This window comes from Lactuca virosa, chromosome 4 (assembly GCF_052849685.1).
Source record: "Lactuca virosa cultivar CGN04683 chromosome 4, Lactuca_virosa_CGN04683_v6, whole genome shotgun sequence".
In the NCBI taxonomy this organism is placed as follows: domain Eukaryota; kingdom Viridiplantae; phylum Streptophyta; class Magnoliopsida; order Asterales; family Asteraceae; genus Lactuca; species Lactuca virosa.
This window is the reverse complement of record NC_136429.1, coordinates 105,519,625-105,530,747: the sequence shown is the minus strand read 5'-3', so window position 1 is coordinate 105,530,747 and position 11,123 is coordinate 105,519,625. Positions and strand designations below refer to the sequence as shown.

At 36.1% G+C, this 11,123-nt stretch overlaps 1 protein-coding gene across 1 annotated transcript; it reads left to right on the top strand.

Annotated features, from left to right (window-relative positions):
* Positions 1-1,575: 1,575 nt before the first annotated feature.
* SFR6 (sensitive to freezing 6) lies at positions 1,576-9,785 on the top strand. Its single transcript, XM_079043868.1, has 16 exons — positions 1,576-2,084; positions 3,272-3,340; positions 3,549-3,637; positions 3,863-3,975; positions 4,277-4,378; positions 4,459-5,137; positions 5,208-5,826; positions 5,908-5,987; positions 6,098-6,180; positions 6,263-6,499; positions 6,593-6,773; positions 7,796-8,355; positions 8,488-8,664; positions 8,747-9,139; positions 9,217-9,400; positions 9,581-9,785. Exons 1-15 carry the CDS (start codon positions 1,768-1,770, stop codon positions 9,364-9,366), a joined length of 3,849 nt encoding a protein of 1,282 aa, XP_078899994.1. The 5' UTR covers positions 1,576-1,767; the 3' UTR covers positions 9,367-9,400; positions 9,581-9,785.
* Positions 9,786-11,123: the final 1,338 nt, after the last annotated feature.

The window sequence follows — 11,123 nt, the reverse complement described above, 5'->3', positions numbered from 1 at the left end:
CCACGTACATCTGAAGACCGACGACGACGACTTCGCCTGTGCTACCAGATTTGTTTGTCGCCGATGATAAGGGTTTGGCTAGGGCCGTTGCAACGACTCCGATGTATGTAGCTTGAGTTTCCAGCGCCTCGATAAATGTTTGTCGCCGATGATAAGGGTTTGGGAGGGTGTTTACATTTTTTTTCTTTTTTATTTATTTTAATAAACACAATTGATAAAAAATTGAAAAAAGAAAACACCAATGACAAATCCGTCATTTTAGATACTTTCAAATATTTTGGACCAAACGTGCAACAAAACCAAAGTTTTGGACCGATGATGTTAGTTCAAAATTTTTTGGACTAAAGTGTCGATTTTCGACAAACCACATTGACCATTTTTGCAATTTTGGCTTATAGTTTCATTAAATTGTAAACGATGTAATATAATATTTTGTCTTAAAAATATATCCATATTGACTTCTAATCGTAGGAAATACATAAGAGTAAACTACACAAATGGTCCCTATGGTTTGGGGTAATTTGCACGTTTAATTCATAACTTATTTTTTTAACTCAAAAGGTCCCTACAACTTTGTTTCGTTGCGCGTGGTCCCCATCTTACTTAAAAAGACTATTTTTGCCATTGATTTTTTAATTTATTTAACTAATGTGAGGTAGGTAAGGTAAGGTAAGGTGAGGTGGAAGTGGGGTTGGGGTGTGTTTATTTAAATAAATTAAAAAATTAAGGGCAAAATAGTCTTTTTAGGTAAGATAGGGACCAATCGCGCAACAAAAATAAATATATATATATATATATATATATATATATATATATATATATATATATATATAACAAATGTTAACATTTTTTTTATAAAAAATTTGATTATTAAATTATGAACCGAAAAAGCTATGAACAAATTACAAGCTATTTAAAGTGTTTTATAAATACCATTGAATTAAAAATGTTATGACAAGATAACAAACTTTAAAACTTGTTTTAAAATATCCATTTGGCTGAATATAAATTTTTTTCAGTCACAATGATATTTTAAAAACGAAATATAAAATTTATTGCATTTTTACGAAAATTTTTAGTTTAATGGTATTTTTTAAGTTTTTAAATAACGTTAGGCGCGACTTTGATGATAATGTCAAACCCCAAGTTTTTACGAGCCACGTCGTTTATATGGTATGACTTAAGGCGAATATATATATATATATATATATATATATATATATATATATATATATTCCTACTATTTATTTATATATTTAAGACGACATTTTGTTAACACTTAACATGAAATACAATTTTGAAGTCATAACGTACTTTCGTGAAACTACCACAAATTGTTTAGAACCTTATATTTTTACCATATGAGATAGTCACATTTACCTTATACTTAAATAAAGTATTCATTTGTTTATATCTTTAAAAATAAAATAGTAACAAATAGTGAGTGATGTAATAATATATTTATGAAAACAACAAAGTAGGAGATTTGTTTTAACCGAAAACATTTGTTTTGGACAGACCCACCCAAAAAATCTGCCCCCTTTTCCATTTGTCACCCATTTCTTTTATACGAACCCTAACCCCACTTTCACTCTCTCCCTCTCGATCTCTCGACAGAAAACAAAGCAATTCTCTATCTCCAGTCATTCCTGTCGCCCTCAATTGCGACTTTCTCACCACTTCATCTTTTCCTCTCTCCTCTTTCTCTCTCTATCTCTACATCGATATATAAATTAGGGTTTTTGGCCCTTTAATTGGTTCTTTCAGATGAGTGCCTCGTCTGGCCCTGTTGCTTACAATAATAAAGACTCCGAAGAAGAATCCTCATCTGGTGGTACAAGTATTGCTGCCACTGCTACAGCTGATACTTCTGCTGTTAACGAGCCTCCGGAAGACGCTGTTGTTGCTGATTTCGGTGCCGGTGGTGGAGACGATAGTGATATGGATAAAGGAGGTGGAACTGCCGGGGATCCTATGGATGAGGATTCTGTGAATCCCGCAACCGTCTTTTGTATCAGGCTTAAGCAGCCAAGGTCTAATTTGCAGTATAAAATGAGTGTCCCTGAACTTTGTCGCAATTTTAGGTATTTCCCCTTGGTGTTTAGTGAACTCAGATTTCTATATTTGAAGTTTAATTTTTCTTAATTGATGCGTAATCTGCGTTATTTTCTTGGTAGTTTGATTCTGTAGCCTAAAAAACTAGCATTCGTAACATATCTCCATTCTTAACCCACTTTGTATGCGGATGAATTAGCAATAAACAATAACATTACGAAAGACATATAGTTTAGACGCCACATTTATGTTCTGCAACATTTCCTGTTATATCTGAAATTAAGTGAAATCACCACTGTGATGAAGATGAAAATGCTTATTTGGATTTGAAAATTACCTGGTCGACTTTAAACAAACACATTAGGTGCTATTTCTTTTGATTGGATGACAGGAAGTACAATTTGTGCGGCCATTTAGGTGGATTTGTTTTATTACCTTTTTAGAATAGAAGGTTTAGTAAAGTGAGTTGTTTCTTCCAACTGATTTGGTTGGTAGGCAGGCCTATCTTGATGTTCTCTATCTAGGGGTGTTTTGGGATAACTTATTCAAAACAACTTATGTTTTTTTTTTTTTTTTTTATAAAAAGTGTTTATTAGCTTATGAGGTACCAAACACAGTTTAAGAAAAACTGTTTGGATTAGCTTTTATGATGCCAATACACAATAAGCTGATAAGTTAAAGTAAAAACACTTATCCAAACACTCAAATTTGCTTATTAGTGGTACCTAACCACAAAGAGATGATAAATTAATGAAACAATTTCTCCAAAAGTGCTTCTTTAAGTCAATAAACAGAAGCTGTTACTAGCTTATTGGATGTAGCAAACCGCAATAAGCTAATAAGCACTAAAGCACCTTATAATTATTAGCAATCCTAAAGACCCCCTAATCTTGATGTAATCAAATGTATCCACTGTAGTTCTTGACCATTCATTTGTGCAAACAATTTCTTACTGGTTATTGTTGTTTCCAAGTGTTTGATCACTTGGCATCCATATCAAATAGGATGCTGCTTGATCTGGATCATATATACCTTTATCTACCAACCCGATCATCCATTCTAGATGTGTGGCTCATCTCAGATTTGATAGAACCATTTATTTTTGTATGGAAACATCTAAACCTTAGCTTTTGTGGCATAAATCACTGCTGTGTTTGGATTTCCTTTACTTCACTTGACTATTAGTAATATCTAATTGGGTTTAGTGCTTTAACAGTGCTGTTGCTTGGTGTGGAAAGCTGAATGCCATAGCATGTGCATCAGAGACCTGTGCACGTATACCAAGGTAATGAAATATTATCTGTATTCCAACCATGTGACATTGGCAGACATACTTTGTGTATTGGTAAAGTTTCAAGTTTTATCATCTAGTTCAGTTTCAGGAGGCATATTGTATGCACACGATTTCATGTTAACCTTCCACAATTTGAAAAAATTTCTTTGTGGTTAATACTTAATACATTTCATTCTAAGATTTATTCTCCTTCTTGTAGTTCTAATGCAAATCCACCATTTTGGATTCCAATACATATCGTGATCCCTGAACGACCTACCGAGTCAACTGTATTCAATGTCATAGCAGGTACTGTGTGTGAAATTCTTTTAGGAGACTTCATTTTCATGCTGGTTCTATTTATGGCTTTTTCAATAGCATTGGATAGCCAATCTATCACACACATCAAAAACAACTGCACTGATTTTTCCTTGGCAATATGTTCACCAACATGCATAAAAGTTCTTTAAACTGTTCCTTGTGGTATATCTTTATTCTAAGTCATGAATTTTTTTGATTGAATAACTATGCCAGATTCTCCACGTGATTCAGTTCAATTTATTGAATGGTCACCTTCATCTTGCCCTCGTGCCTTGCTAATTGCTAACTTTCATGGGAGGATAACTATCTGGACTCAGCCTTCCCATGTAAGCTTTGCCTGCTTTACTTCTAGTATCTGCTTTCACTGTTTGTGTACATCTTACCTCCTGCTTACCTCATTCTTTTGGAAGTTGGGTATTGTTGTATGCAAGTAAGGCTATTAGTTTTAATGTTTGTTGTTCTTTACTGGAAAAAAGTATTTGTAGAAAAGATTAACCATTCTTTCTGTTTGGGCTAAGTTATCTTGCCAAGTTTTTTTTGGTTGACACACTAACACTGGCATTGACACTGACACTGACATTGACATTGATACTGATACTGACATTGACATGTTTAATGATAATACAGGGATCAACTAGTTTGGTTAAAGATGCTAGTTGTTGGCAACGTGAACATGAGTGGAGACAGGATATTGCAGTCATAACAAAGTGGCTATCTGGGGTGTCTCCTGTATGATACTTATACCCTCTGGTTATCTATATTCAAACTATGAATCATCCTTGACATTTCTTTCTTTTTCTGAAAACTAGTATAGGTGGCTTTCCTCAAGATCTGGTAGCTCTACAAAGTCACCATTTGAAGAAAAATTTCTCTCACAACAACCTCAAGCTCCAGCCGGATGGCCAAATTTTCTGTGTGTATGTTCTGTTTTCTCATCTGGATCTATTCAGCTCCACTGGTCTGAATGGCCACTGAATCAAAGTGGCACATCTAAATGGTTTTGCACAAGCAAAGGCCTCTTGGGAGCTGGGCCTAGTGGGATTATGGCAGCTGATGCAATTGTTACAGATTCAGGAGCTTTACATGTGGCAGGAGTCCCAATTGTGAACCCATCTACTGTTGTTGTTTGGGAGGTGACTCCTGGATTTGGGAATGGATTTCAAGCTACTCCAAAGACTAGCACCACCAATGGGATCCCTCCTTCACTTAATCCACCTTCTTGGGATGGTTTTGCTTCGTTAGCTTCTTATTTGTTTAGCTGGCAGGAATACTTTGATTCAGAAAGTAAACAAGGGAAGAAACTTACAGAACAAGATTATAGTGACATGGTTGCCCTTCATTGTTCTCCTGTTTCAAATTTTTCTGCATATGTGAGTCCTGAAGCTTCAGCTCAATTAGCAGCAACAACTACATGGGGTTCTGGAGTCACTGCAGTTGCCTTTGACCCTACCTGTGGTGGCTCTGTTATTGCTATTGTAATTGTTGAAGGTACTTAACCTTTCAACCTTCTACATTTATCTTTTATGTTACTTGTTAACTGTTGACATTGTTTATGTAGGTCAATACATGTCTCCTTATGACCCAGATGAAGGTCCTTCAATTACTGGATGGAGAGTTCAAAGATGGGAATCCTCTTTAGAGCCTGTTGTCCTGCATCCGATATTCGGGAATCCTACATCCACTTTTGGTGGGCAACCTCCTATGCAGACAGTGTGGGTCACAAAAGTGAACAAAAGCATTCCAGCTACTGATTACTTTAAAAACAATCCAACACCTACACCAGGATCGACTTCTGAGGGTATAAACATGTCAGATTCTGACATTGAGAAGGCAAAAAGGGTTGTTTTTGATCCTTTTGATTTGCCAAGTGATGTTAGAACCCTTGCTCGCATAGTCTATTCTGCTCATGGTGGTGAGGTTGCTGTTGCGTTTCTAAGAGGTGGGGTCCATATTTTTTCTGGTTCGAGTTTTACACCTGTTGATAACTATCAGATCAATGTTTTTTCTGCAATTGCTTCTCCTGCTTTTTCTTCTACGAGTTGCTGTTCTGCTACTGTGTGGCATGATACAAGTAAGGATTGTACTATGTTGAAGATAATTCGTGTTCTTCCCCCTGCTGTTCCAAGCAGTCAAGTGAAAGCAAACTCCTCAACATGGGAACGCGCAATTGCAGAAAGGTATTCTAATTTCATTTCTACAGAACTCGTGACAGAAATGCTGACATGCAATTTCTTTTTCCTAAATACTTGGCCTTGCAGATTTTGGTGGAGTCTTATGGTTGGAGTTGATTGGTGGGATGCTGTTGGCTGTACACAAAGTGCTGCTGAGGATGGAATTGGTAATAATTTGAATTAGCAACGTTTATAATCTGAAAAAACTTTAGGCCTAAAAAATTTGCTAGTGAAGGTCAGTTTTGTCATTTCGTGTTGATGTTGTGTTGTTACTCAGTTTCACTGAACAATGTGATTGCGGTTCTGGATGCGGATTTTCATTCTCTTCCTTCCACTCAGCACAGACAACAATATGGCCCTGTATGTTTCTTTAAGCTATCTCTCTCATTTTTTTGGTTATTTTTTCTGTTGGATTTAATTTAAAAAAAAAAAAATAATGCAGGGATTAGACAGGATAAAATGCAGGCTATTAGAAGGCACAAATGCTCAAGAGGTTAGAGCAATGGTGCTGGATATGCAAGCGCGATTATTACTTGATATGTTGGGGAAAGGAATAGAATCGGCTCTGATTAATCCTTCAGCTCTAGTTGATAAGCCATGGCAGGCATCGGGTGAGACACTAAACAACATTGACCATGAAGCAATGGCTGTTGACCCTGCACTTGTATTAACCATCCAGGTTGGCAGTTGGCACTGAACTGAACTGAATTATGATTTTATTGATGATATTGTTACTTGTTTGGTAAATTTAAGGCTGAAATATGATATGTAGGCATATGTTGATGCTGTTCTTGATCTGGCATCACATTTCATCACACGATTGCGGCGTTATGCCAGCTTCTGTCGTACACTGGCGAGTCATGCTGTAACTGCAGGGACAAGTGGCAACCGTAGCATGGTCATCAGTCCCACCACCCAAACTACTGGCACTCCTGCTCCTGGAGCTACACAGGGTTAGTTTTTACTTTTTACTATACTTGTTATTTATTGTTGGTTTAAAGTTATGGGTTACCTGCAAAAAATGTCAACCTACTTTCATTGATTTCTTTATTCTTGCACCCTATTTATGTTTTCTTCATGTTAGAGCATTGTACTTTGAAACATTAATCCTGTTATAGCAATGCCATTCAAATACAAAGCTATTTTTAGTTCTATATTTGGGAATATTTCTGGGCTAACTGCTAGAAATAGAAATGTATTTTCATTGATTTGTTCATTATAGCGTGCTACTTCTCTTTCTTTCTATTAAAACATTGTACATTGAAAAATTTACAAATGTATAGCCTCGACATCTATACAAAAAGCTATTTCACCACTATATTTGGGTAGATTTTTTGGGTAAATGCAAGAAATGACAACGTACTTTCGTTGATTTTTGGGTTAAATGCATGAAACAGCAGCATACTTTCTTTTACTCGTGTATTATAGCATCCTATTTCATATCTTTCTATTAAATCCCTATACTTTCACTTTATTATTATTATTATTGAAGAATCTTACTTTATCTACCCAATTATAGCATTGTACTTTCATACTTATTTTTAGAACATTATACTTGGCAAAATCTACCCACTTACAACATTCAAAACTTCTTTTGTATTTGGATGATGTTGCTACAATTGGGTAGATTTTTCATTTTCCAAAGTTGAACGTTAACATGAAGAAATGGAAGTATGATACTCTAATAAATAAATCAATGCTATATCTTTCATTTAACCTTAAATTTTTCAAAAGTACAACGTCCTAATAAGTAAAAATTGCAAGTACAATGCTACAATCGGGTCGATATTTTTGAAGTACAATGTCATAATATGAAAAAAAAAATTTGAAAGTAGGATACTGTAATGGAAAGAAACGAAAGCAAGAGACAAATAAACAAAAGTACATTGAAATTTCTTGTGTTTAGCCCTAGAATTATTTATTTATACTATGCTTAAATGGTTAGATATTCATTTACTTTGTTTCATTTTTCCAGGTGCTCAAAATGGCAGTGCAAGTTCTACAGCAAGCACTCCAATCCAAGCATGGGTACAAGGAGCCATTGCTAAGATCAGCAACACGTCTGATGGTGCTCCTAACAGCAACAACAACAACAACAACAACAGCAACAGCAACACGACTCCCAATCCCATAACTGGTCCACCTTCCTTTATGCCTATAAGTATAAACACCGGAACTTTCCCTGGGACGCCAGCTGTCAGGCTTATCGGGGACTGCCATTTCCTTCATAGACTCTGCCAACTTTTGCTATTTTGCTTTTTCTTCCGGCGAATACAACTACCAAGATTTATAGGTGCACAAAGAAACACAGATTCAGCAGCAGCTGTTCATAAATCTCAGCCTGGAAAGGTTGAAGAAGTCAGTTCTGTTCCTACAAAAGCTACATCCGCTTTGGGCAGGACAGAAGAGTTGCCCGTTGCCATTGCCCGGGCTGGGCAGCAGGTTGGGTCTGGAGCAAAAGGCCCTGAAGAAGGTCCAGCGAATAGGTCAAGATATGGTTCGGGCAATGCTGGTCAAGGTTACACATTTGATGAGGTAAGACCATTACTTGACCTCTCTTCTTTTTGTCCTTTTCATAAATTAACAAATAGCAATGTACTTTCAGTTTTGTCTGCTTTGGGCAGTATATATAGTTTTGATATCTGATGTGTGATGGGGTGCATGCAGGTAAAGGTGCTGTTCTTGATACTAATGGATCTGTGTAAACGAACATCAGGTCTGGCACACCCACTGCCTGTTTCCCAGGTAGGCAGCGCCAACATCCAGGTCCGCCTCCATTACATAGACGGAAACTACACCGTCTTGCCAGAGGTCGTCGAAGCATCACTCGGCCCACATATGCAGGTAGGTTTTCTAAAAGAGTACTACATACATCTCATTCCATTCCTTTAACTCTTATTTATTTATTTTTTTTCACACTTGACAGAATATGCCTCGGCCTAGAGGCGCAGATGCTGCTGGGTTATTGCTGAGAGAATTAGAACTCCATCCTCCAGCTGAAGAGTGGCACAGACGAAACACATACGGTGGGACATGGTCTGATCCTGATGATTTTGGTGTTGTCGATGATTCCTCTTCACGAATGAGCATCACCACTTCCACTTCCACTTCCACTTCCTCCTCAGATTCATCAAATGAAACCACTCATGTCCATGAAGCCCAACGTATATGGCCAAGGAAACGAAGAATGTCTGAAAGAGATGCAGCTTTTGGGTTAAACACTTCCGTTGGTTTGGGTGCCTATCTTGGAATCATGGGCTCTCGAAGAGATGTAGTAACTGCTGTTTGGAAAACCGGTCTCGAAGGCGTTTGGTACAAGGTATGCTATATTATCTTATTTTTACATATTTCTTTTTCTTTTTTCTCCAATGTTTTTAATTACATTCTTTTATGCAGTGTATAAGATGTTTGAGGCAAACTTCAGCTTTTAACTCGCAAGCTGGCAACACCAATACATCTACTCAAAGTGAGAGGGAGACATGGTGGATTAGCCGATGGGTTCATGGCTGTCCTATGTGTGGAGGGACATGGGTTCGTGTTGTATAGTCATATCACCACCTTATTATCTATGGTCTTCTAGGTTAGCTTCTTGCTTTAATCCATAAATAATTTCACATTAAATTTTAATTTATATTATCATTATAGGTAGAAACTAGAATGCTGTATGTAATAAACAAATCAATGCAAGTTTTTTTTTTACCCTACGGAGAACGAAACTATATATCTTGCTGCTGATCTCCCTCTTATTCAACTGTTGCAGATAGAATATATATATTCAATTCGATAAGGTGGCGTAATCAGGATTCATTTTTTTTTATTCCACGTGGTATGAAGCCATAGATAGCATATGAAACTAAAAATAGCTGTAAAAAGTGAACTTAATTTTGAAGTACTTGTAAAAATGAATATCATTTTGAGGTTAGGTCATATAATATTAATAGCAACACGCTTTTTGATTTGTGCTATTTACTATTTAGGTAAAATGGTTTTAATTTACGTTTGTATCTAGTTATTTGTATTTTTAAAAAGTCAGTTAATTGATTTAGTAATAATGCTAACATGTATGGAATAATAAATGAGAATAAACCAATCATATGATATTAACATGAATGGATTTCATTCCTTTAGCTCGTATTAATAACCTTTAATGTAAATGGTCACATGTATAAGGTATCGAAATCCCTTGAAGACGCACCCGTATTGAAAAAGTAACACCTGGGATAAGAAAAACACAATAAGCTGTCTGTCACAACATCTGTAAGATAGCAGCTCTCAAAATTTTAGTACAAGACATACACGTCATCCAAAACCAAATCAAGCAATTACATGTCATGTGACCATGTTAAAAGTGATTCGGGGTTGCAGGTTTTCTTTTTCATCCGGTGACAAAAGTTATACCAAACTTTTTCTTTGAAAGTTTTTGAGTCTTCTTGGTCGTGGCTGTGGATCGGGTCTTTTGACACATCTAGCCATGATTGAGCTAGTGTAGTCTCTTCATCATCCGTCCACCCTTTACATGGAGCCTTCCTTTTTCCCTTTTTTTGTGTTTGTGGTTTGACTTCGGGCTCTTGAAATGATTCTTCAACAGTGCCTTCATCGAAAGAATCGGTTGACTCGTCCAATAGGCGGCGTGGTTGGGATTGAAAGTTAGTTTGCGGTTGGGGTTGAGAAAAGAATTGAGTTTCTTGAACCGTTTCAAACGGATCAAGATCCACATTCGGACGAGGTGTTGGTTGAGATTGGTTGTGGTAAAATTCCATTGGTTGAGAAGAGAACGGATTAGATGGAAACATTTGCGGAGCCATTGTAGGAAAGCAGTAGCTAGACAGAGAGTGAATTGGTTGATCAAATGATGGTTGATAACATGGTGGTGAAGGAAAGTTTGGGGATTGAGTGTTTGGAGGTGGAAGGTTTAGTGATGGAAGGTTTGAAGCTTTATTTTTGTTAGCAATTGGGGTTTTCTTTGTTTGAGATGAAGACATTTTTTCTTAAATTGAGAGAATTTGTGAGAGAGATATGATATTTTGTGTGTGTAAATTGTTGAGAGTAAAATTTGATTTATATTAGTTGAATGGTAGTTGAATATGTATTTATTTATTTTTATTAAAAACGGTTTTTTTTTTTTTTTTTTTTTTTTTTTTTTTTTTTTTTTTTTTTAAATCAACGTTGGTAAATATAAGTTGTTGAAATCGTTAATATCAACAATAAATTCATAACAATGTGTACATTGGTGCAATGCCAGCAATTTCATAACAATTTTTCATATTTCCAAAATTAGCCTTTTCAAAAACATCAACATACAT

Coding starts and splice junctions, on each gene's coding strand:
- SFR6 (XM_079043868.1), top strand. CDS start 1,768: ATGAGTGCCTCGTCTGGCCCTGTTGCTTACAATAATAAAGACTCCGAA. Junction 5,988..6,097: donor TGCTGCTGAGGATGGAATTG/GTAATAATTTGA, acceptor GTTGTTACTCAG/TTTCACTGAACAATGTGATT. Junction 6,181..6,262: donor ACAGACAACAATATGGCCCT/GTATGTTTCTTT, acceptor AAAATAATGCAG/GGATTAGACAGGATAAAATG.